At 38.7% G+C, this 27,808-nt stretch overlaps 1 protein-coding gene and 1 pseudogene across 1 annotated transcript in view; both read left to right on the top strand.

Annotated features, from left to right (window-relative positions):
• The window catches only part of LOC124963281 (sulfotransferase 1C1), a 31,150-nt gene extending 21,911 nt beyond the window's left edge, over positions 1-9,239 (top strand). The window contains exons 4-9 of the mRNA XM_047522906.1: positions 1,329-1,426; positions 5,404-5,530; positions 6,445-6,539; positions 7,690-7,870; positions 8,056-8,177; positions 8,982-9,239. Coding sequence (XP_047378862.1) covers positions 1,329-1,426; positions 5,404-5,530; positions 6,445-6,539; positions 7,690-7,870; positions 8,056-8,168 — 614 coding nt within the window. The 3' untranslated portion in view covers positions 8,169-8,177; positions 8,982-9,239. The remainder of the gene's footprint in view (positions 1-1,328; positions 1,427-5,403; positions 5,531-6,444; positions 6,540-7,689; positions 7,871-8,055; positions 8,178-8,981) is intronic.
• Positions 9,240-15,077: 5,838 nt separating this feature from the next.
• LOC124963724 (sorting nexin-5-like) lies at positions 15,078-16,155 on the top strand (annotated as a pseudogene).
• The last annotated feature ends 11,653 nt before the right edge of the window (positions 16,156-27,808 follow it).

The following is a 27,808-nucleotide window of genomic DNA, read 5'->3' on the forward strand; positions in this document are numbered from 1 at the left end:
ATCTGTAGTTTGTATGGTTTTGTATTTTTTTTTCTGTCTTTCTTGATTTCTATCAGATCTTTGTGCATTTGTCTATCCTTTTTTTTCATTTCTATATTATTTTTGTATTTGATTTAACACATATTTTTTAAAATTCTTAAATTTTTGTTTCAGAATATTGAAGTTAGTCTGATGGGGTTGTGACAGGCTTTCAGCTTTCTAGTTGGTTTGGGAAGGTGTTTGGTTTGCTTTTTCTGACTTTTACAGTGGTTTGGTGTCAATACAGTCAGCCCTTTTCTATATATGTTCATTTCATAGACAGACAGCTCCTGCTTTTAAAGTACGCTCTTGCATCCGTGGTGCCTCTCCTGTGTTCTTTTGTTTGTGGATAGTGGTGACAATGGGAAGAGGAGGAGGAAGAGGCATGAGCTGCTTTTCTTTCATTTCCATGGGATCTTTACTTTTCTCCCTTCCTTCCTTCCTTCCTTTCCCACCAGAGCTCCACCTCATACCTCCCTTTCTCCATAGATCTGCTTCTTTGTCAGAAGGTCTGTCTCCAGCATGGCCTCTTCTGCTTTACCTGCAAGCCCTCCCCTGAACTTCATGTAGCGTTTAGCCAATCCCAGCCTGCATTCAGTGTTTCGGCACTTAGCTTTGGACTTTCTCTTTCTAGGAATGATTTTGACTGTGCCTTACTCAGTCTTGTTGACCTTGCCTGTCTCCAGTTTTTCACAGGAACGTCACCTCTATGGCCCTCCACACCCACAGACTGATGTCTTCCCATCATGGCCCCCACACTTGCTAATTTGGAAAAATGACTTGATCACTATAAAACTCCATTTTTTAGTTAAAAACATATCTCTGCACAGTGCCCAGTGCTGGCACATGACAGGGTATGCTGTGATTCTTGGTTATGGAAGTAAAAGTTGAAAGAAAGTTAAAACTCTAGACAGAGCTTCTGGGGCCATCAGGTTGACCCAGTGACATCCCTCACTTAAAGGAATAGGCAGCTCTTCTCCATTGCAGTAATAGAAAAGCCCACAGAACCAAATACCTGGAGTCTTTTTCTCACTAAATTTAAACTTCCCAAAGCCTTTTGTCTGCCCACCCAAGCCCATACCAATGCTCAGCAGGAGAGGGGAGCAATGCTGCCTCCATGTCTTGCTGTGCCTCATTAGAGCTGTTGTCTACCAGAATTAATAGGAAAACCGTCATCAGGGGGAAAACACAGACTACAACATCGTTCTTCAAGGCACAGAGCCAGTCATGTGGTCAATATGATTCCCAATGTTTGACACAACACTATTGGATCCATGTAGCTGATGAGAACTGTTTGACTTATTTCCCAGGTCTGAACCTGGCCAATAAAATGCCTTCTCCTAGAACTCTGAAGACTCATCTACCTGTTCAGATGCTACCACCATCCTTCTGGAAAGAGAATTCAAAGGTAAGTTTTGCTGGGTACAACCTAAGAATGTCTCTCTCTATGTAGCAACAATCAAAGACAGTAAAAGGACAATAACCAGAGAACTACATGGAACATGGTGGCTTTATGCCACATTCCCATACCCTCCATTCTGGATCCACCTTCCTTTCCAAATACTATTTCTGGAAATATATTAGGAATTTATTCTGATAGTTAACTAAGCCACATTCAAAGACAGTGATCAATGACCCAAAGCAGGCATTTCCCGAGGAAGGTTGGTATCTTAGTTTGGGTCCTCCAAGAAGCATAGGCCATGGAGGAGTAAGATATGAAAGAGATCTATTTGGGGAAAAACCTGTGAGGGGAAAAAGTGGAGACAAAGGAGTATAGAGAGCCATCAGATGGTGAGGCAGGACTGATCCCACAGGGAAGAGGAAAGTAAGGATCTCTGGAGACATTTGCAATGAAGCCCTGAACAAAACGCAGCCACACTGATGCAAGTCCTCCAGCCAAAGCCAACCTTCAGAGAGTCCCTGATTGCCTAGGTGTCCATCACGCTCACTCTTTAGCTAAGAGCAGCCTTTCAGAAATGTGGCCTTTCAAGGAACATGGTTGTGAATTCACAGTACCACAGTTGTCTGTCAGTTACACTCTGCACTGTCAAAGATCTGAAGTCCATGCTCATGTTCACTCCGGCTGCTCCAATTAGATCATGCCCACTTTGGTGTCCAAACCTGGTCCCCTTCCTTTCAGGATGAGAAATCTGATTTTCTTATTATATAGAAACTTGGCCCACCCTTAAAGAGAGCATATCTGATGAAGCAAGATTCCAGATACTATTATGCCTTTATGTCCTCCTTTAAAGATATTTTTGACAGTTCCTAATTCAAATTCCACAGTGTGAGTTGAATATACTAGTGCTTTCTTTTGATATTTGCTCTACCAGTGAAACTTGAAATCAATGAAATATGGAATGTAAACCAAATATCAACTTAAAATTTACAATAGAAAATACAACCACCTGGCAGAATCAAATGCTAATATCAACTAGATTAGACTATTTCCTTTTGGGCAAGATTCTAGGGAAACCCAATTATTTGAAAGTTGCTAATGAAGTGAGTCAATCACTGCCAAGATAAGCACAAGCTCTTTCACTTTCTGTACCAAACTCAATTCCGAAACCATAAGTTATGTCTGTTTAGCCAGGGTACTCTCTCCTCAGTGCAGTGCCCAGATGCAAAATGCAAGTAATTGCTTTCAATTCTGTTTTCTGGGTTTCTATGACTCATTGGTTCTTTATCTTGACCATCTCCTCTCTCCAAAGTACAATACCAATGAATAATTTTTCATTTTCAGAAATTCTATCCCATTCCTGTGATGGGAAAAAGGGAGCAAGACAAAGGAGGGTAGAGAGGCTTAAGACCAGGCTTAGAAATTCTATCCCATTCCTGAATTCTTTCCCTGAGATTATACTCAAGATACTTTGACTTGTGAAAATATTTGCCTTATTCCCACAGATACTTACATTCATGGCATGCTAATTTTGCTGCTCAAAAATCTGTATCATTATCAGATCTTGTAGGCTTAGTGTCTCCAATACCTTCTTTTTGTAAACTTAGGTCTTCTGAATAATGTAAAAATATCAATGGCATTATCTCCCTTTATCCACTAAGATTTGTGGGTTTTTTTGAGTAGGAAATGACTTTAGAGAACTTAGCATAAGCTTTTCATTTTAGGATGGTACAGTCGACTGAAGAGCGGTTGCCCAAAGATATCTGCATCTAATAAACAGTACCTGGGAATGTTATTACAAAATGGACCTTGTAGGTGTGATAAAATTAAGATAGGTTGATTATCCCGGATTATCTAGGCCCTAGGTATCACCACAAAGGTCTTTATAATACAGGAGAAAGAAGATCAAAGTAGGAAATAGAATATATAACAACTAAAGAAGAAGTTAGAGTGATCCAGGAGGGCGTCAAGAGGCAAAGAATGCAGTTACCCTCCAGAAGTCAAAAACAAGAAAATGAAATTTTCCCTAGAGTCACCAAAAGGAACCAGCCTCACTTACACCTCAACTTTATCCCAGTGAAATCTAATCTCTCTGTCTACATAAAATAATAAATCTACATTGTTTTAAGGCACTGCATTTGTGGTAACTTGTTTCAACAGCAATTCAAAACTAATACAAATCAACAGACTCTTGGAAATTGATTTAACATTGACTACACATCCCAATCTAGCCCAGGACTTACACTGTTACTCAGACCTTGAAAGCAAGAACCAACATAAGAATCAAGAAATATCTCACAAAATATATTTACACAAGACTTCATAGTTACCTCAAACATTTTGGTTTCCTAATTATGTTCATGAATATTGTATAGAAATCCAACAGCAAGAAATGGACCAGAAAAACAATCACGCCAGGACAAAGAGAATAGTGGGTGAAATGCAGTTGGTAATGTAAGAGGTAGAACAGTTCACCAAGAGGAAAATATGACTGAGTGGTTGGTTATGTTGGACATAAATTCTGTTGTCAAAGTGATATGCTGGGCAAAAATGCTTGAGAAAACACTGAGCTTGAATCAGTTAGCTTTGAAATACTATAATGAAATATCTGACACATGCTACTTGTGAAGTAAAAGGAGGACTATTTTGGCTTATAATTCTGAAAGGTCAAATAGAAGACCAGGCAGCCCACTTAGTTAGGCCTCCAGTGAGGGCAATATATGGCAGGAGTGCATGCCAGAGTAAGTTGTAAGCTAAAAAGCATACAGAGAGAGAGAGAGATAAAGAGAGAAAGGGAGAGAACAAGAGAGAACACAGGGTCCTACAATCCCCTCTGTGAATACAACTCCAATGACCTAAGACCTCCCTCTCACAAGGTTCAACCTGTTAAAGGTCCATAGCACCTCCCAGTAGCACTATCCTGAGCACCAACTCTTTACATATGGACCTTTGGGGAACACTACCCATCCTCACACCACAGCAGTGCTCTTCCTTCCAAGCCCCACTGAGAATACATACAGCAGCACAGGTTGGAACAGAAGCCAAGGTGGTCAGAGAAGGAGGGGCACAGCAAGACAAGAAGCTAAGTGACCAATTTTTCTTGGTCAGGACAAACCTTTGCCTTTCCTATGAGAAAACACCATCACAAACATCACTAAGGGCAGACTTAGCACTGTATTTAGAGGTTCTCAATCTTATTCATGAATAAAAAGTAGGAAGATAATTCATCTGTAAGCCTGGAATTCATCTTGTAGAAATGGGAAAATAAGCTCACTGCTTTATCCCTTCCTATTTTATAATTTATATTTCTTGCTTATAAAAATACAGGGGAGGACATTTTCTTCACATGTTATGACCCCCTCAGGTTCAAATATTGAAATTCTGATCCCCCAAGCAAAGGCTTTAGGAAAAGGAGGCTTTTGAGGGTGACTAGGTCCTGAGGTCCTGAGACCTCTTATAAAACATGGTCATCTTTGAGGAAGCAAGACCTGACCAAATACCAAATCTGGTAACACCTTAGTTTTAGACGGTCTCACTTCTAGAATTGTGAGAAATAACTTTCTGCTGTTTCTATTGTTGACACGCACCCTATGGCATTTTTGTTAGTGCACCCAGAATGGATGTATATACCATGGGTGGCCTCCTTATTCTCCAACTTAAGTTAGGGTGAGTACAATATTTATGTGCAAACCAAGACAATTCTTTTTTTTTTTTTTACTTTCAATAAAATTTATTCCAATTCTAAGATAAAAAAGAGGTGCTTTCAGTAATAATACTAAGACTACCAGCTACAGATCAGAACTATTTCTAGGCAGACTGGAAGAGATGATCGCTTTGTGGGAAACATACACATGTTCAATTACTCCAGTAGGATCATCCAAGATTCTCCAAATGATCTTTCTAAAACTAAGGACTGCTGCACTGAATAGTGACAATTTTCTATCTTGTTTACTCTCTGCCTCTATCTCTTTTCTGGATGATTCCAGATTATCTATGTGGCTAGAAATGCCAAGGATTGCCTGGTATCCTACTATCATTTCTCAAGAATGAATAAAATGGTGCCTGACCCTGGTACATGGGAGGAATATATTGAAACATTCAAAGCTGGAAAAGGTAAGTGAAAGGAAACTGTGGGTTCCTATTTCCTTACTCACCTAACTATTAACATCAGAAAAGAAAGTTTTTTACTGAATGATTGTATCTCTCAAGGTCCTGCAAGGAAGTAGATGTCATGAATGAGGGCACCTAGGAGACTTCAACAAACAGACTATTTACAACACTGTGGGTAGAGTTTTGGGAAACCAACAAGAGCTACTAAAGTATTCTTGAGGGAACAACAACCTGAAGATAGGAGAGGTTCCTTTAATATGAGCTGAGGCCTTTAGTGGAGGTAGCAATCAACCAAGTGAGCCAACAGGGAGGCAGCAGCAAAATAAATATATTGTTCTTCCTCTCCTCATGCTTTCAAAAGCCTTCCAATGCCTCTTGAGGTAAAGTCCACCTGTCAGTCTGAGGGAAAAGGAGCCCATGGTCACAGTCTGTGCAGGTGGACTTGCAGAGTGCTTGGCAGTGTAGACAATGATAGGAGATAGAGTAGTGCTCAAAGGGACAACAGAAGACACCCAGTAAGCTTCTCTCCCTCCTATTTACCATCACTGAAAACAAAGATGGCAAAGAGCTGGTAATTACAGACTTTTTGAAATAAAAGTCTTTTCAAAATCAGCAGGTTAGAAACAATGTTTATTGATCTACACAAGGAAGAAATTTTTATTCCCTGGCCATAGACAATGTTTTATGGAGAAGTAAGTTTAAAGATGGAACTGTAACCCAGGAAATTCAGAATATTTTTCAAAATTTTCCAAACTACTTTAAAAGTACAAGTTTTCTGTCTTCTGCAAATAAGAATTCTTCTGCTCAGTATATTTGCAATTGGGTTGCACTTAGTAAATGCCCTGTATATTTTATAAGTCATGCTCATTTGACAAGTTTTATATTGACATTGATGTCCCTTCTCTCTCCTTCCTCAGTATTGTGGGGCTCCTGGTATGACCACGTGAAGGGGTGGTGGGATGTGAAGGACCAGCACCGCATTCTCTACCTCTTCTATGAGGACATGAAGGAGGTAAGAAGCAATATGATCCCTGTCACATCATCCTAAATCCTGGGATGTGGGGACCCTGGCATCTGTGCTTGACAACAGAAGAATCACTCCATGACACTCTGTCCAGCTGGGTTTTCTCCTCAGAAGTTCTAACCACCATTTTTTGTCTTCAAAATTGTCTTGGTTTTTGCTCACACTTTTCAAAAGATCCTTTCTTCCTCAGGAAATAGCTTGTGCATGCATTCTAGCTAGATCAACTTGTTGAATACTGATACATATGAGCCATGTTTCTTTACCTACAAAATTATATCATCTCTATCTCATGAGATTATTGTGAAGATGTATGCAATCATAATTATGAAGTGTGCATAGTTGTGTTCAAGAAATTTAACTTCCTTCTCCTCTTCTATGCCCCAAACACTCTTCACCTACTGGAGGTCCAGTCCATATAAAATTGGCAGAAATAGTATCACACATTGGGACAGTGAAGTGATTTCTCCATTTCATTGTGGATGTGTGGATAGCAGATTCAACCCTTGTTACTCTATCAATTAATGTTCTAGAATTACAAAACTACCTCCTATGACCATCCTAAGAAGTCCCCTAAAGTTTAATCAAAAGTTGTGACTCCTCTTTTTGCAACTTTTTTTTTTTTATCAGAAAGAACAAGGTACAAACATGTACATTTCTGGGCTAACTGAGTATCCCTTTTATTCATCCCTTTATTGGCCTTCTACTAAACTCATAAACCATTTGCTGCCAATTCTTATAGCCCAGAGACTACAGTTAAATACCACACTAACCAACATCGTCCCTTATTCATTTTGCCTTCCCTGATCTCCCCCGGAAGATGTCATTGCTCCTTCTCTTGACATCTCCTGTTGCTCCCTCTGGATGCAGGAAGCATGTACTTTCTCAGTCAGGATCTGCAGTTGGTCTTTTTACACTTGATTCCCCTCCTGCAGGAGATAGTAGAAATAGTCCCAATCTTCTTGCCACACATCTGGGATAGTACAGTGACTTTCACTGATAACACTTAGGAAATATTTGTTGAATATGTTTGAATTGATTCATCAACATATCTCTTTACAAATGCAGTTAACCTAAACAGAATATCATCCCTAATGGAAGACTCCAAAATATTTGTTTTGTGTAATTGTTTCACATACAGGACCCAAAGAGGGAAATTGAAAAGATATTGAAGTTCCTGGAGAAAGACATAGCAGAGGAAGTTCTGAATAAAATCATCTATCATACCTCATTTGATGTAATGAAGCAAAACCCAATGGCCAACTATACCACCATACCTACCAGCATTATGGACCACTCCATCTCCCCTTTTATGAGGAAAGGTAGATGAGACATATATCCTAAGAATCCAAGAGAAGCCCTGTAATTCTCATGTCTACTTGGATTTTCCTATTAGTGTTTTATGCTCCATTGCTTATCTTGCCAGCAATTCCACTGTACGACTTGGGTGTACACTCACTTTTCCCTGTACTCCTGCAGCAATCACTGAGATTTTGCCTTGTTTCAGGGATGCCTGGTGACTGGAAGAACTATTTTACTGTGGCCCAAAATGAAGAATTTGACAAGGACTACCAGAAGAAGATGGCAGGGAGCACTGTGACCTTTCGCACAGAGATCTGAGAGCAACCGGTGAGGCGGAGGGTTGCCCCAGACATTATTATTAGATTGTCCCCATTTAAGCCCCATGATATTTAAAACAAAAATATTCTTCCTCCCATCCTAAACCATTCCACACTATCTGTAGATCCTGTGCAACTATAATAATGCTTCAATATAATCAAAGCCTGGTTAGAAAGTTTTAAGTTAAGTTACGTGGTCATTGGTGTGCACACCTGCCACATAGAAATACACTCATCAGTGTGAAAGCAAAATAATTACTACTGCACTCCATCACTTGTCTATAATTACCTGGTTTCTCAAAGACAAAATTTCTGAAAAGAGATTAAAAAAAATAAGAACAAAATGTCAACACAAGAGAAAGTAAAAAATAAAGCAAAGAGAATGAGAAGTACCAGGGAGAATGTGAAGAACCATTTTTTATTCTTAACACTTGTCTTGGTTCATTTTGTGCTGTTATAACTGACCTCAATGATTTATAAAGAACAGAGCTTTGTTTCTTAAAATTCTGAAGAGTAAGGAGTTCAGCACTGAAGGGTCCACATCTGGCATGGGCCTTCTCGATGCATCATCCCATGGTGGAAGGTGTGAGGGCCAGAGACCATGAGGGGTGGGGGCTTATCCTTTCATTAGGAACTCGCTCCCTAAATAACACTCCTATGTGATACCCCTAGTGACCTAATCAGTTCTTATGAAACTCTTCCTACCAATAATGTTGCGATGGGGATTAAGTATCTAACACACAAATTTGGGGGACACATTAAAACCATAGTGATGGTTAATAATGAAAAAAAAATGGCCCAACTCTTATATTAGATTATGAGATACAAAGGATAACATGAAGAATGAAATCCAGTGAGCGGGGTCTGATCCAGGCTGACTGAAGTTGAAATGATCCCAGGTCCAAAGAGAAAGGCCACTGCTGGACATTGGAGCAAATGCTTAAAAGCAGGATATTCAAGAACCTCAGCCAAATTCTGTGACCAAAACAAGGCTGGAAAGCAGAAAGAGATTTTATATTCCAGATGAACATCTTAGGAAAAAAAAGAAAACTGTAATGCAGTCAAGGAAAAATAAAATATCCAGTCCTTCGTCCATTTTAAGAAAAGCTTGAATCTTATATCTCTGGGGGGAAATTTTCACTTTCCATACTTCTTTAATAAAAATTTTCTAGCAAAATTGTTCTTATTGTCAAGTTGATCAGCCACACATAAAATTTTGTTCCGTTTTCTCTTCTTTTTATTAAAACCTGTCTCACAAAAATGTTTGCCATAATTTGCACAAATGATGCAAACATTGGCTCATTATTTTAAAAGAAAGTCAGCAAAATACATTTTGTGTAAGGGATGATTTCCTGTACCACTAAACAAATGATAGAGGAATTGTCTCCTCCACCCAGGAACAAATTAGGCCCTATCTGTGTTCTTTCACCTTTCCACTTTCCAAGGGAAACAAATCATTAACCATATGACAAACAATCCAGTAGTGTAGCCACTATGCAGTGTTGAGCAGCATCTTCAGTTCACATCCAGGAACTTCCTAAAAATTTATACAGAAAGTGTGTAACAACTCCCTTTCTTAACACCAGGTGGGCTTGGTCATATAGGAGGTACTGGTGAAAATATAAGCAATATGTCTGATGTTTTCGGCTAGGCAGAACCTACCTTTTATTTATTTATTTTTTTGGAAAATTGTAAAATTCTTTTTACTTTCATTGTTGTAAAAATGAATTCCACTCTCCTAGTCTTTAAAAATTTCAATTAAAGTATTCCTGGACTTCTTTCTTTAAAAGCTTTGCTATGCCCTTTTAAATAATAAGTACTACAAAGAATAATTATCTGGCTTCCATGTTGCATGATATAATCCCAGTGACTTGGGAGCCTGAGACATTAGGATTGCAAGTTCGAGGCCAGCTTCAATATAATAATGAGATTCTCAGCAACTTAGCAAGACCCTGTCTCAAAATACAAAAATAAAAAGAACTGGGTATATAACTATGTGTTAAAGCATACCTTGGTTTAACCCCTAATACCAAAAAATAATAATAATAATAATTAATGCTTTGATTCCATTTTTAAATATCTGTAGTCCCAACCCTATAAAATAAAGATGATAGAGTCAATGAGCATCCACATAGCCTACCTAACTTAACATGCTCAATGGTCATGGGTACTTTCAAAAGAACATTTATTCTAATGAGACACTATATATTCTCTCTCTCTGCCCTCCCCCAAAATATCAGTAGTGGAAGATCAAATTGTAAATATTTATGGATAAATTACTTGGTAACCATTCACTTATAATGAGATAAAAAAGAAATAGTAGGAAGTTTGGTCAAAAAAATTAGAAATAAGATTAGGAGAGTCAGAAATATTTCACTATTCCACAAGCTCACTTTTTGGATGAGAAAACTAAGCATCACAGAGAGAGCAGGAGAGAGATAACCCTCAGACAGGTTATGTTGGATGCAGCTGAATAAGGACTCCCCCAGTACCCAGCTAGTGTTCCATCCCCTCCACACTATGAAAACCAGAGATTAAAAAATACCTTAAGCTCAAGAGGTTGAAGCAGGAGGATTGCAAGTTCAAAAGCAGCCTCAGCAACTTAGCAAGGCCCAGAACAACTTAGTGAGACCCTGTCTCAAAATGAAAAATAAAAAGGGCTGGCAGATGTGACTCAGTAGTTAAGCATCCCTGGAACAAAAAAAAAAAAAAGTGCCTTCTCTTTGGACAGCATTTTTCAGTTCTTTGATTCCTCTTAGCACTTAGAAGAGCACTACCACAACTTGACTGCTCTATGGATCCTTTCTGGTCTTGTAACAAATGCCAAAACCTTCCCTGCAAGTTGGCTCTATCCCATGGTTAGTCCCTGAATTTCCCTGACTCCCAAACACACCTGGGCTTCCACTTAACTACCCCTGAAATCTCTTCATGAAAACCAGCAACCATTTCATATTTCATCTTCACCATAACCAAAGAAAAAGAAGGGTCCTTGCTTTTTGTGAGCAACTTGGTAGCCCTCTTGGAAATCTCTTCCTCCTGGGACATCTACCTGTGCACTGGGCCACATCTGGCCTTGTACTGGCATTGCCTCGTGTTTGAAACTGGTGCTTTATTTTTTTTTCTTATTTAAACAGCCATTTTATAAATAAATATGTGTATAATGTACTTTTGTATCTATAACCTTTAGAAATGTATTCTATGTATGATATATTTGCTTATAACAGCACAAAGGAGGTACACAGTGGTAAGAGCATACTGAACTAAGGAAATAACAACATTGTAAAGTAAAAATTAGAACAATGTATGTTTTTAACAGGCATATATTTGTTGTTGTCGTTGTTTTAGATTTACATGATTGAGTATAGTAGAGTATATTTTGACATATTTACATACATGGAGTACAACCTGTTCCAATTAGGATCCCATTCTTGTGGTTGTACATAATGCTGTACACCGGAGTTACACCAGTGTTGTATTTGTTGAACTCATGGAAGTGTGTCTACACCAACTACCCATACACTCTGAAGAGCAGAAATATTGGTTTGCCTAAATGTCCATCTGCCTTGAGTGACCATCACTGATTTGCTTCATCTGAGCCTCACATACAGAGACAAAATAATAAAAATATATTCAGAACATGGTTCAAGCTCAGAAAAAAATTTTTTCAGAAAAAATTTTTAAATAAAGTCCTATCACCCTTCTCCTCTGCCCAAGAAAGACAGTCTGGCTCAAGCTGAATTTCTGGCTGCATTCTAGCTGAATCTTCTCTGAGAGGGTGTACAGACATTCTCCAGATCTGTATTTGTGAAGACAGAAGTCCTGGTTGAGGATCACATGGAAGTTCCCAAAAATCTAGAATTTATAAGAACTTTCCAATCTCTTTCCCAAAGAGAACGGAGGAGACCTCCTACAAAAGAGACTTTCACTAGAGAGGGACTACCTCTGTGTGAGGCTTTTGGGGGGAAACATCCAGCTGTGCAAGAAAAATTAAGGTCCAGGTCTCCAGATCCTTGAGCTCCTGAGGTGGGTGCTGCTCCTCCACACACTCCCATCTGGACATATCCCTTTGGAAAAGGTGTACATGCCATGAGTTCTAGGAGTAAGGAGGTGGATGTAGAAGGGACCCATGGTAAATGTGGGTCAGGCTGGCAAGGACTCTATAGTAAGGACAAGGTTTCATTTTCAAGTAGTTAACAGGAACATGGCCTCCATCCAGGAGGGAGAGAATCAAGAAGAGTAGTGAGTAGTTAATGAACAGCGCTCCCTGCACTAGCCTATCCCCAGTAAACCACCGAATTGCTGAAATATTATGGGTAATCAATTTCCAAGGAGGAGTCACTGATGGTGTCCACCCAGAATGATCAGCCCTGCATCCACAGTTTCAGAGAAAAAACTGTACTGACTAACTAGGGTTTTGTCTACCAAGGCTTAAAATTCCAGAGTCTATCATGACTTTAACCAGGAGGCCACTGTCTGCCTCACTAACCTCTGAGGTCATGAAGACCATCCCAACCACCAGCAGTGTGGGCAACAGGGAATAATGGACAGTGCCAGTGACAGGAAGAGCAGGTCAAGCTGCCTTTCCTCAGGGTGCTCTACAGAGTGGGCTGTGATAGCCGAGCATGAGTTCAGATGACCTTCCTAGCAACTCACATGTTTGTGAGTCCAGGACTCCTCTCCTGGCATCCGGGAGGAGGAAGGTGGAATTTGTTAGAACTTTAGGTCACAACCTGCTTGTAATCCTGGAGGAAACTGCAGTCAGCCACAGGCTGTTTAATGAGGCTACCTTCTCATAGCACTCAGGAAGCCACATCAAACTCTGTTTGGAGTTGGGTTACCAGGAGCAGACCCTGGCAGTAAGATTTGGGTGCAAATTCTCCCAAGAGAAAATCATCAGGGAGTGGGGAGATCATATGGATGTCAAGCAGGAGTATGGGCTCTACAAGTCCCTGCCTCAGCCTGATAGTCTAACTGTTCCAGGGAACATCCCTCCTGGAGGCAGGAGCTGGGCTTCCTATTTCCACATCAATCCTTTGCTGTGGGCTGCCACAGAGAGGTTCCTGGAGCCTCACAGCACAGTGACTCAATACAGAGGGCTGCACTCTGAAGGAAGACAGGCCTAGGCTACAGAGGGAAGAGCCAGACTGGGGGATGAGGCAGAGTACTGGGGCTGGAGATCCACATGCACCTGGCAGAGCACCAGCAGCATAATTCCATCTATAGGGAGCTTCAGTGAGGATGAACTCTCTTCTGTATCCCACATGAACAGTCCACCACTGTATGGGCACCATCAGGACCCCTGAGCTCCACGTGATGACAGCATCCTTATGAAGTCAGAGACGGGGTAGTCAGAGGCATATAGGGTACACATGGGGGCAGCTCATACTGAGGCACAGCAGAGGAAGCACATGTGAGATGGACCTGTGAGCCCAGCATCATGAACTCCTCCCTTGCCTTTTGCCGTCCAAGCTGGGAGGTCCACAGGTGATTTCCACTTGTTGAAGAGAGCATTGTTTCCTTGAAAATTCTTGTTGATGTCCAATAATTTAAAAACTAGGATATAAAGCTGAAAATGCTTAAGTACTGTGGTATAAAGGCAATATGTCTCATGTTATAAAATGGGAATGAAAGAGGTAAAAACATGAACACAATATATATGGTGGGGACACACACACACACACACACACACACATGCACAATTACAGTCCTCAGGTCTGTAACTGATCATGTATCTAGAGGAATTGATTCTAGGACTCCTCCATGAATACCTAAATCCATGGATTTTTAATTTTCTTACATCAAATGCTGCAGTATTTGCCTATAAACTATATACATCCTCCTTTATACTTTGTCAACTCTAGATTACTTATGGTACCTAACACTGTGCAAGTGCACTGTAAATGATTTCTATACTGTATAGTCTAAGGTATAATGACAAAAAAAATAGTATATATTCAGTACAGACACAATTTTCAATTTATGTTTGCTTGAATCTGAAGATGCAGAAACCATGTGGACATGGAGAGCCAACTGTACCTTTTTTCACTATCCATTTCATATTATTTTTGCCTCCAGCAAACATCTCAGCAGATCTTTACCTGGTGTGTGGGAGGTGACCTAAACAGTTATCCCAAAGTGTCTAAGCCAGTAGTAGTACTGCCCTGAATTGAACTGTTGAATTTCCTCTGATTTCCACAGATCATGATAATACTAAGAGGTATCCATAATAATACTAAGAGAAAGCCTAGGGGTTCTCCTGTACTCTAGACTTGCTTTTCTTTGCCTCCATTGTAGTTTGTGAGGCCATGGACATTGAGGACAATACATCATCTACTTTACTTGTACCTTCAGGACCTGCCCAACCCAATCACATATAAACCTCTTCCATTCGATGACAATGCTGCACTGATGCAATCCCATGGCTTGGTGAGCTGTTAGCCAGTTTCTGATGGGCAACTCAGGCCACATGGTAACTTGGTGGCCCACGGTTAAATGTTCAATCACTATGAAAGTCCAATATCAGGCTAAGACCTATCTCTAAAAAGGATATAGTTCTCTGAGGAGAATTTTAGTGACTTGCTCAAAAATCTAAAGGCCTGAGTGATAATCCACCTATGGAGTCCTGCCTAAGGCTCTACTCAGCATCCCTATTACACTGACACTTCAAGCACCATTGGACTTGGTGGATCACAGGGATCTGGGGGATCAGCCTGGACCTGAGCAGTGCCTTCTCCTGCTCTGGGCCCCTCTCACACACAGAAGCTTTTCAGATCAACAGTGTATGAACTACACTCTGCCAAGCATCTTCACTGGAGAGTGTCAGTGGCTCTGCTCAGTGTTGAGTCCTGCAGTCAGTGGTCTCATGGTGCTGAGTGAGGCCAAGCGGCCCCTGCTCTAGGCCCGTGTCCTCATGACCACAGTCCCCAAGTGGCTGCAGCAGCAGGAGGAGGACCAGAACACGCTGAGGTCTGTGTCTGTGGACCTGAATGTTGATCCCTCACTTCAGATTGACATACCTGATGCACTCGGTGACAGAGATAAGGTCAAGTTTACAACGTGCACCAAGACTACACAGTCCACATTTCAGAGCCCGAGTTTTCTGTTACAAGGTGACGTGAAAACTTTGTGTGGCTACATGATACTCTTACTGAAACCACAGACTAGGCTTATTATTCCCCCTGTTCCTACAAAACCAGATTTCGATGGTCCTTGAGAAAAGACGCAGAAACTTGGAGAGGGTGAAGTATCTATGGCCAAAGAAGAATTTGCAAAGATAAAGCGAGAACTGGAAGCTGAGTATCTTGTCGTCTTTAAGAAGACCGTGTCCTCTCATGAAGCATTTCTTCAGCTGCTTTCTTCTTATCCTGTTCTCAGTAAATTGCAACTTTCATGATTTCCCGGAATATGATAAGGATCTAAGTGTTAGAAAAATACCAAAGAGATGTTTAATGGCTTCTTAACAAAGTGTGATGAAAAGTGCTGATGAAGTTCTTTTTCCTGGAGTTAAGGAGGTGGATGACTTCTTTGAGCAAGAGAAGAACTTTTAGATGAACCCATGACCATCAAAAATATCTACTGAAGTTGCTGAACTATCTGAAAAACTTAGGAAAGTAGAGGTCGAGTCTCATCAGGTGAAGATTAAAGTCGACAAAGCTTCTCCAATACAACATGTTCAACATAGAGACCGTGAAAGATCTCTTATACAGATGCACCCAAGGCCTCATCAACTATGAGAACGCAAACAAGGCTCTAGATAAGGCCCAGTTAAAAAGTAGAGATGTCAAGGAAGCTAAGGTACACCAGTAGCAATGCTGCCAGAAATCTGAACAGCTTTCTGATCTTCAAAAGAAGAACTTATCAATTTCAAACACAATAGAATGGCAGGGTTTAGAAAGAACCTACTTGAGATGTCTGAACTGGAAACAAAGCATGCCATAAGCAATGTCTCCCTCTTGCAGAGTTGCATTGACTTGTTCAAGAACAATTGATCTGCCTTTTCTCTGAAGGAAACAAATATGAAAATTGCATCACTTGCACTTAAATCATTACCATAAAATATGATTAGCTTTGACTTTCATTTAAAATTATAGACATTTTCATTTCCATCTAATCTTTTGCTTATACATTTAATACCTCAGAGTGGGCAGAATCTAAATACTGGATTCTCCTATAGTTCGTCTCTAGTCACTTAAGAAAAGGTGTATAAGACGTGTGCCTTCCAGAAAAAATAGAAGCAATTACTGGGCCCACGTCTGTCTTCCCAATTCATGTGCCCATGTACCTGCAGACTGGCTCTGTCAGGGCGGTGCCAGTTCATCAAAAACAAGAGCTACTTGTTACAGCTGGCAGACGTTCCATTCTTCATTAGGTGCTTTTTTTTCTCCTTGTTGCTCTCATGGTTCTTGAGTCACCTCAAGTGTTTGTATAATAACAAGTGTAAGAAGATCTCATTTATCTTAAAAAAAAAAAAAACAACCCTTTGCAGTTCTATTTTTGTAGTTGGGATATAAATATTGGAGGGGAGAGAAGTACATAGGGGTAGATACAGAAACAAACAATATGGCCTGCTTTAGAAGATGACTGCACAAGAAGGATGTAAGCTCTTTCCCTGACATTGGAGGAATGGGTGTTGGGATTTTTGTTTCTTATAAAATATACAGTAAAGTAATGCATCATACTACCAAAAAATATATGGACTGACATAACACACCCAAATGAAAACTACAATGCCTTCAATATCTCAAGAGCTCTATTCAGCATTTTTTGTCTCTTGTTTTTACTGTAAGAGGGCAAAAAATTATTCTTTACCTTAGAAGGGATATCTCAATATGCCTCATACTACTGGACACTTAGAATTTTCACTAAAACAAAGTTATGGATTTTCATCAGAATTGTTTCCCACCTTCTCACATGTAAATGTCTTAAAATGTATAGAAGAATATCTTTTCATTAGGTTCAACCAACAGAATGGACTAACATAACATCTTATGGAAGGGAAAGTGGATCAAGATTTCTGCAAACTAGTGATAACTAAGGACTGGAGAGTTGATACACCCCTGAGGAAGGACAAAGAACGTGTTATTTCTGGCCTTGCCAGAAAACAGCAAACTCTTTCTGGTGGACCTTAGTGACAGGAAATGGAGAAAAAATAGATTTTTCAAATCAATAGCTGCATTCCAGGTGCCACGGATATGTCAGTTGTCTCAAGCAATTAATCACATCTGGTATTGCACCTAGTTAAACTTGAAAAATTCGTTGCAATTTTCCAAGATCCATCTGTCTTGTGCACAGACTAAACAGGAAAGTTAAATGAGGATGTGGAAATCACCACCCTTAAATCCTTCAAGTCCTTGATGGTGACACTACTCTCAGTCCTTTCAGGAATGTGGTATTGCTTTTGATTTGTGATTTTTCTAGGAAGAGCCAGTTGTAGTGTATGACACTTGCCATTTCTGATCATAATAGTCCTCATTCCACAGGTCAGGAAATGAATGTGGGGATTATTGCAGTTGATGATTATGACTGTGCCAATTATGCATACCACAACCAGGAAAATAGTCATAGAATGAGTTTGGGAACACACTGAATGCACTAGGAGAGAGAACTAAGATAAAATTCCATTGATCACTTGACCTCCACATGCCCAACTGGTAGACCTCAGTGTTGTTTAGTCTCCTAGGATTAATGTTAGTTCAGAGCCAATGTATTCAGTTGTCTCCAAAACTTCTGATTATTTCCTTTTCCTTTGAGCAAGACTGGGAGAAATACTAACAATACAAATGTTGGTAGTGCACCAGGATCCTTTCCCTTCCATTCAAAATATTGTAAATCTGTAAACAAGCTCAAGTCTAGGAATTGATTGAGAGGCCACACATTTTTATTGTTGATTCAGGTTAGACATTTGTTCAATTGACCTAGAATTTTCCTGTTTATACAGAACATGAATTTAGTAGACTTTCTATCCATTTAATTTCTGGGAACACCCTGATCAATTAACCAATACCATAGTCTTACCTGAGTCAGATTCTTCTGATTGTTGCTTTGACTCTGCTTTCTATTACATAGTCAATCACTCCCATGTTACCTTACCATGAGTGCCTGCCACTTTTCCCCCTGCAATCCTGGTATCCGGTTACTCTCATTGAATTCAGAGTTTCCAATTCAGTGGCCACAGTTCCCGCAATAACATCTTGTGTACAGAGAAGAGCAATCACCGAGCTCCTCAAGAATGCCAGGACCCCCCTCACTTGTTACTCACAGTTGTTATGAAAGCTATATCCAAATATGGGTGACTAGGTCTTCAATGACCAACCCACCCTAATATTGAAATCTCCTAAGCCTTTCAATCCATTTATCTACATTAAATCAAGATGGGTCTGGCATTTTTAACTCATTCACTGTGGGCCATTTTTCAGTTCATGTTTCAGCCAACCAAACATACTTTGAAAACCTTTCCTAAGTCTCCAAGCTCTAAAATTAACTACACTTAGTAAACCCATGTCATAAATTCAGCCAGAACCAGCTTAAGTGTTCCTCTCATTGTTATCCCATCCTCTTAATATTTTCTTCACATGGAAACTTCAATCTTTTTGTATGAATTAGAAAATTCAAATTGAATTTGGAGTATGGTTCGCTTCCACATGGGTCACATGTTTCATTTAACCTTCAGGCCTGCTGGTTCCAGACTCTAATTCTAGATTCTCATTGGAATTTAGGGATTCATTTTCTCTAGGTTCTTCAGAGTCTTTACTTATCTTCCCAATTCAATTTTAAATACCTGATTTCTTCCAAATGAATGTCCTTACATTAAGAGTTGACATCCTGTGAAGCTGGTAATTCAATTTGAATTGTAATTAAATCACTTAAAGAATGAGATTCTGGGTTTGATTTTTTTTCATTTTTTTATTATAAACAAATGAGATACATGTTGTTTCTCTATTTGTACATGGCGTAAAGGCATATCATTTGTGTAATCATAAATTTACATAGGGTAATGTTGTTTCATTCTGTTATTTTTTCCCTTCCCCCCCACCCCTCCCACCCCTTTTTTAGGGTTTGATTTTTAATGAAGTCAACTCTGTAGCTATGAGAGACAGACAGAAAAGCTTTTAGATACATTTGTTTGGCCCATAGCCCTGGATCCAACTTTTTCTTTCCCCACTTTATTCTGTCACATCAGGAGCAAGCAAGCAACCTTATTATATGCATTAACTTAGACCAAAATGTTTCCAAGTATCATATATGTGATCATCCAGATTCTTGCTTTCTGTGTTTGATTATAAGTTTAGAAAGGTGATATTTTGTATACCTCTTTTGTCAGATCATGCCATGGACTATCAGTGCTCTCTTTACTACTGGAAAGAGACTAATTAATGTCTTTAAGTCTAACTATATTAGAGAGCTGATTTTCAAAAACATAGAAGCAATTCAGGAAATTCACTTTTAAGATTTGTTCTTCAAGATAAATAAAATGTGATATATATACACAATGGAATATTATTCAGTCATAAAGAAGAATAATATTATGGCACTTGCAGACAAATGTATGGAACTGGAGAATATTATGCTAAGTGAAATAAGCCAATCCCATAAAACCAAAGGCTGAATGTTTTCCCCGATAAGTGGATGATAATATATAATGGGGCTGGGGTTAGCGAAGGGGGGAAGTAAGAGAAGAATGGAGGAAAGTTTCGATTGTGTTGAGGGAAATGGGGCAGGAGGGGTTGGGGGAAGGACAGATAGTGGACTGAGACAGAAGGTATTACCCAACGTACATGTATGATTACATGAATGGTATGAATTTACACCATGCACAACCATAGAAACAAAAAGGTGTACCCTATTTGTGTACGATGAATCAAAATGCAGTCTATAAAAATAAAAAAGTCATAGAAAAAGAATCACTCTCTAGAGAAAGAGAACCCATGGTACAAACATAGTTATGTGAACATAATATTTATTTATGATAGCCAAGGCACTCACAGTCATGAAAGCTGTAAGTCCAAAATCTACAGAGCTACCACCCCAATTTATGTCCAAAGACCCCAAGACTGCCTTCAAGAGTCCCACTTCCAAGGTCATCAGGGCGTGCCGCAGTGTAGTTCAGTGGCAGAGAACATGCACAGAGCCTGCTGTTGATGCCCAGCACTGGAAAAAAGGAATTGGGAGAAATCGAATTCTCTTCTAATCAGATAGGAGTTAGTCTTTTGTTCTATTTAGGCCTTTAACTAATTAGATAAGGTCCAATACAACCCACTTCACTGGGTCTACATGTTATTCACATCCAAAAATGTCCTAATGGAAATATATAAAATAATGCCTGACCAAATATTTGGCACCCCATGACCCAATCAAATTGACATAAAAAAATCTACCATCATCAGGAACTAGGATCAAAGTTGTGCCTTCTTAACACCTTATTCTCTAGCAAGTCCCCTGTTCATCACATCACATCATATATAGTAAGGGCAACCTCTCCAAAATGTTTTGACTGCTGTTTTTCTCTTTCCCATTATTATCCCTGCCTCAGTAACATGTACCCCTCACCTGGGCTCTTATAGCAGTCTTTTAATTTCCCTCCCATTCTCCATAATGGTTTTTCCAGCCCATTTGATAGTCTTCTAACATCTCCTTTAAAGGAAGCTACAAATATGCCATTCTGCCACACAAAACCCTTTTAAAGTTACCTACTGACTATCAGACTAATCATATACTCCTTGAAACAGGATTAGAAGAGTCACCACAGTATTATGCTCATTACATTATTTAGGAGTCCAAACAGATTTTATTTAAGTGGGTTATAGTTTTCAATGTATTTTATGTCAGAAATTCAATGAGAACTTTTTTAAAACTTGATCACACACACTACTCAGTCCATCATTTCGCTGGTCATCAAAATGATGGCATCATCACACATAATATAGTTCTGAAGAATCCCAGTGCATACTCCCAAGAAAATGAGTAGGGAAAAGAAAAATGTCATCTTATTATTATGAAAATATTTTGACCCTGTGGGACTCCTGACAGGGTTTCAATTATCACCAGGATTTCAAGAGCATGCTTTGGGAACTGCTGCTCTAAATTAAAGTCAAACAAGAATGGTTGTTGTTACCCAAATAGATCTCCACCTTCCAGTCTCCTTAATTTTATTCAAGCTGTTTACTTTGTCTGAATCCTTTTTGATAATATACATGCCATGCTAAAAGATATATTCTCTGAATTTGATTATGTAATTTGCAGGAAAATAAATGGAACTTGAGAGCATTATGTTAAGTGAATAAAGCCTAACTCAGAAAGTCAAAGGTTATATATTTTCCTCTTACATGTGGAAGTTAGAAAGAAAAGAAAAATGCAAAAAGAAAAAAAAAAAGGTGTGGGATTATTAGTCAACATTTTCTCATTGTGACCAAAATACCTGAAAAGAGCAACTTAGAGGAGAGAAAGAACTTTGGCTTATTGTTCCAGAGGTTTAGTCCATGTTTAAACCATTGCTTTGGGCCCAATATGAGGAAGAATGTCAGGGAGAAAGAGTGTGAAGAAAACCACAGCTATACTCATAGCATTCATAAAGCAAAGAGAGGAAAAGGTGAAAGGGTCACAGGGAAGAACCATTTTAGGACATGCCAAGTGACCCACCTCCCTCAACATTACACCTGCCTATCCCTGTAATCAAAGCATCCGTTTTTTAGGTCCTACATGGCTGAGCAGTGTAAAACAATGCCCTAGGCCCCCTGGTGGAAGCAGGGTGCCACTAAGATCTTTTCTCACAGAATTTTTTTCTCTACCTCATTGAGTATGCAAATGGATTATTGTCTTGCAAATTCCTGAGATGTTCTCAAGCCATCTTTCCTATTATGACAGGACAAAGTGCTTAACACTCTTTAGTCATCATACTACCAAGTCAGTCCCTTCAAACTAGGATGAACTAATTAGGTTACAGCTCTCATAATACAATCATTTTACCTTTGAATATTCTTGCATTAACACAGGAACTTTTGAGGGACACCTCATATCCAAACTGTGGTACCCAAAACTCACATCTATCTCAAAACACACACACAAAAAAATGCATTACTCAATCTCCAAGAGTCTCATGGTCTTAATAGTTTTAGCATTGTTCCAAAGTCTATGTCCAAAGTTTCCTTGAGACAAGGCAAATCTCTCGACTGTGAGTCACTGTAAAGATCAGAAAGAAGTTAATTGCTAATTTACAATAAGGGGGTGGCTAGGGGAAAAATACAGGTACTTTAGATTAGGCAGAGGGGAGTGAAGGAAGGGGTGGGGATGTGGGGTTCAAATAGATATTATTACCCTATGTACATATAAGATTATATGACCAGTATGATTCTACAATATGTACAACCAGAAGAATGAGAAGTTATACTCCATTTTATGTATGATGTGTCAAAATGCATTCTACTGTCATGTATAACCAATTAGAACAAATAAAAATTATCTCACCCTAAAAAGATAAATAAATAGCATTAAAAATTAAATATATGCAATATACAGTAGCACAGAGTAAACCTTCCCATTCCAAAATGGAGGAATAGGAGTATAGACAAAAGAGATGAACTAAAACTAGACACAAACTCAGTCAAGCTAGTAAGTCCTATATCTCCACCTCTGGCATCTGGGAAACTTGGTGGTAAGATGTGATTTCCAAAGGGCTTAGGTAGCTCTGCCTCTTTAGTCCTGCCAGTTGCAACACACATATGTTCTCCATAGCTTGTGTCTCTCCACAGTCAGAAGATTTCTTTCAGTGGACAGTTCATGTTACAGGCATCTCTTAATTCTCGGGGTCTTCATTTCAGCTTTGTTGTTATGATCACAACTTCATGCGTCACCCATGGCCTTTAATTCGAGCCTTCTGCATTTCTGCAGAACCAGCATCCTGCAGATGATACTAAGGTCTGCTACCAGCTTGGGCAGTACCTAGACCCCTGTAATCAAAGCATCCGTTTTTTAGGTCCTACATGGCTGAGCAGTGTAAAACAATGCCCTAGGCCCCCTGGTGGAAGCAGGGTGCCACTAAGATCTTTTCTCACAGAATTTTTTTCTCTACCTCATTGAGTATGCAAATGGATTATTGTCTTGCAAATTCCTGAGATGTTCTCAAGCCATCTTTCCTATTATGACAGGGCAAAGTGCTTAACACTCTTTAGTCATCATAATCTCCTTAAAAATTACTTCTTTTTTGGTCACAAATTTACATGCACTTTTTGGTCAAGTTGAAGTTTTTTAAATTCTTCAGATCTGCTTTCTATCCCCAAATTTTCACAGTAAACCTGGCTAAAAGCTACCAGCAATACCCATGCCACTGACTGAATGCTGTGCTGCCTTGATATTTCCTCCATAAGATTAATTATTCTATCATCTTTAGAAATGGTCTCATGCAAAGTCTCAGATCATGGGCAGAATGTAACAACTTCATGGCCAGTATAGAACATGAACTGTCTCTAGTCAAATTTCCAAGAGAATCCTATTTCCCTCTGAAACCTTATGAGCAGTTTTTATCTCTGCATTCTTGTATTCTGAACTCCCACCAGAATTGCCCATTAAGCTCTACTTATAACTTTCTAAAGCTTTTCCAGCCTGCTTCTCCAGCCTTTTCAAAACTTTTCCCCAAAACCAGCTCCAAAGGCTTCTGGATCATATGTCAGGTTAGTCACATCAATGACCCCACTTCTTATACTAATTTTTGTATGATAAATTTTGCATTTTTCTGACAAAACTGCCTGAAAAAACACCTTAGAGGTGGGAAAGTTTACTTTTGTTCACAGTTCAAGAGGTTTAATTCATGTTCAGCTGAGTACATTGCTCTGGGCCCAAAGTGAAGCAGAACATCATAGAAGAATATGATGGAGGACCACTACTACATCATGGCAGCCAGGAATCAGAAATAGGAACAGGTGAAAGGGTCACCAGGAAGGTGGAACCTTCTAGGGCACATCTCTAGTGACCCACCTTCTCCAGCCATGTCCCCCCTGCCTACAGTTACCACCCAGCCCATTCAAACTTGGATGAACTGATTAGATTAATACTCTTGCAATCCAATTCTTTTACCTCTGAATATTCCTGCATGAATATAGGAGCTTTGTAGGCACACTTCATATCTCACCCATAACAGGGGTAAAGGTCATGAAAATAGAAGAGAGACCAGGAGGGTACAGGCATGGGTCCAGAGGGAGTGCTGAAAGGAGCGACAGAGGAGATACTGAAGAATGATATTGACCAAATTAAGTTGTTACATTACATGCAAGTATAATCATGCCACAACAATTCCATTAGGTAATGATTTTAATGTGCCCATAAATTATGTAAAAAGGGAAAAATAAATAAAAATATGACTCCTAACTTCAGAGTGCTAAGTGTTTACCAATTTAAAAAAAAAAAAAAGATGTCTTTTTGGAGAAACATTTCCATTTCCTTTGTGCAAGTTTTCACGATGAATCAGTGTGTGTGTGTGTGTGTGTGTGTGTGTGTGCGCATGTGCATGTGTGTGCATGCACTTCTTTCCTTGGAACCTTAAAAGAGCTTCCTTCATGGTGTTTACATATTCCTCCTTCCATTATTGCTATTTATGCATTTGTCTTGTTCCTTTCTGGTATATATATATATACACATACATATACATATATATATATTGCTATTACCTTTCCAATACCAATCCCTTTGGCTATCACCACCCTGATTTTGCTTAGACGAAACACCACTCTCTAAATGTAAATTCATGGAATTATCAATCTACAAACCCACTTTTCCTGGCCAAGGGTAAACACATGACCCAAAGCAGGTCAGCCATATGCCCTGCACTAGAATTTTAATTAAAAACAGAGACAAAATATATTTGGTGCTCACTCAATTTGACAGAAGTGATTTAAAGAGAGATGATCCCACAGTTCCAGCTTCCTAAATTCCCATAGCTGCCTCACTTCCTGTCCTGCTTCTTCTGTTTTGTGAACTATACCATATCCTTATTATTAAGTATTTTTGTTCCTTATTTAACCATGATCATTTCCTGTTTCTTACAATCAAGGAACTCTAATAAGCATTTGTTCCAATACACATATGCAATATACACATGAACCCTCACAACCGCATGTTCCATGACAGCAGGGAAAGTGTGATCTTGCCAATTTTATAAACTGCCCCCACCACCAACCCATCACAAACACACTCCACAGAACCCCACAAAGAAGTCAATAACTTGAAAAAGTTAAATTCCATGAAATATTTATTATCATAAATTCCCTAATTTAATATCATCTCTTTGCTAGGAATGACAAATGATTACTTAGAACCCAAAACTCTACAAAAGGGAAAAATCTGATGTTTCTAATCATCATGCTACCTCTGAACAATTCCAACTCCAATTCCACCTACTTCCATCCAATTCTGCCTACTACCACCTTATGTCCCCAAGTTCCATTAATGCCTCCATCACTTCCAAAATAAGTTATACCTGCTGGTAAGCCAAAGTACCATTGACCTACCAACCCTATAATCAGTGATGCCAAGAGTGCACTTCTGGAGTCAATTCAAAAAGGTATTCAGCTACATAAAATAGAAGAGCAGAATAAATGAGAAGTTCACTGTGATGACACTGTCCCATCCTGTCTGGCCACATTGCTATGAACTGGAGTGGTTCAGGAGGTGTTTCAGAAGTTGTTAAGTATAATGGGAACAACAAAAATCATTGATGATTATGATAAAACTTAATGCAAGTGTCTTTTGCCATGTTTCTTGTTTTAAAATGTTTGATCATTCTAATGTTTTGCTTTATTTTTCACATGATAAATAATCCCTTATCTCCTTAATTTTTTTTATTTCTAAGAAACATATTAGTTTATATTTCAAAGTAAACACTGTACAGTGGCTTATTTTTCACTGAAATGATCTAATGATCTAGTCAAATAAACCCACACTAAAAATGAACATCTGCTAGAGCAGCAGATGCAGTTTTTTTGACATTTTAATTGCACACATGATGAATTTCAATTTAAAGGAAACCACTGATATTGAAATCTTGAGGGCAGTTATATCTTCTGAGGCTTTATTCATTTCCTAATTTTATGAAAGAAGAAAGAGTATCTTGACTATATGAATCACTCAGAATGGTGTATTTAGCTTGTAGTGTTAAACACTCTTAGCAGAATTTAAATTTTAAAAATTATTTCTATTATTTTGGTATTCTAAATACTTATCTTATTCAGAAATAGGTGTCTTATAATCATCTATGAATACACAACCAGTATAACTCCACATCATGTACAACCTCAAGAATGGGAAGTTATACTCCATGTATGTATAATATGTTAAAATACACTTTACCGTCATGTATATCTAAAAAGAACAAATAAACAATTTTAAAAATATTTAACTTATTTGAGTGTTTAGTATTACCCTCTTTTTACTTATAAACTGTATGGTATGGGTTTGCTTGCCTCTGAGAGTGAATATTTTTCCATGTGAAATAATCTGGATTAAACATAAATGTGATTATGTAACAGTTAAGAATAACAGTGTTTTTTTAAAATGAGCAAAAAACCTTGAATAGACATTTCTCCAAAATTATACAAATGTCCATCAGTGTTTGAAAAAATTCTCACCATCTTAAATATCACATTAAGAAAATGTGAATCAAACTGCAATAAAATATCACTTCATACTCACTAGGATGACTATAGTAAAAAAAGACATAATAGGACATATTGGTGAGAATGTAGAGAAATTGGAACCCTCCTCACTCATCCTGGTTAAATTGTTAGATGATGCAGTTACCTGGGAAAATAGTCTAGCAGCTCCTTCAAAAGCTATACAGCAAACATTTGCTATGGTTTGTACCCAAGAGGTTCATGTGCTAGAATCTTGGGTTTCTAGATTTTGAGAGATGTTGGGACCTTAAGTGGTGGACCCTTCATGGGAGGTAATTAGGTCATGGAGGGTACCTCCTTAGAATAAACTAATGCTGGTCTTTCAGAATGAGTTAGCTTTCAAAAGATAGTACATTATAAAGTGAGGCTACCCCACATGCTTCACTCCTTCTGTACACATTGAGTTCCCTTTCCATTTCCCTGCTATGTTGTGATGCAGTCGGAGGACTGATTCCATGCTGTTTGAACCCTACAGCATTAGACAGGAGTCAGATGAACTTTATAAAGTATCCAGCCTTGGTATGTTGTTATATCAACAGAAAACAGACTAATGCTCCATATGATCCAGAAATTCCACTCTGAGTATATACTCAAAAAAAATAAAATAAAAAAAACAAGAGGATAAGTCCACACAAAAAAATTATACACAAATATGCATACAGTAACGTTACTCTTCATAACTTAATGGAGGAAGCAATTTACATTAACTGGTAATTAGGTTAACAAAACATAATATATTTATACAATTGATTATTATTCAGGTATAAAAAGAAATAAAGTACTGGTACATGCTACAATCTGGATGAATCTTGAAAAGATAATGAAGTTGAAATTCCAAGATTATTGTGAAAGAATCTAGTCACAAAAGGCCACATATTATGTGATTATATTTATATGAAATATCCAGAATAGGTAAATCTACACAATTATAATGTAGATTAGTGGTTTCAAGAGCTAGATGGGTGATAGAAGGGTTAGGAGAGGT

This window comes from Sciurus carolinensis, chromosome 13 (assembly GCF_902686445.1).
Source record: "Sciurus carolinensis chromosome 13, mSciCar1.2, whole genome shotgun sequence".
In the NCBI taxonomy this organism is placed as follows: domain Eukaryota; kingdom Metazoa; phylum Chordata; class Mammalia; order Rodentia; family Sciuridae; genus Sciurus; species Sciurus carolinensis.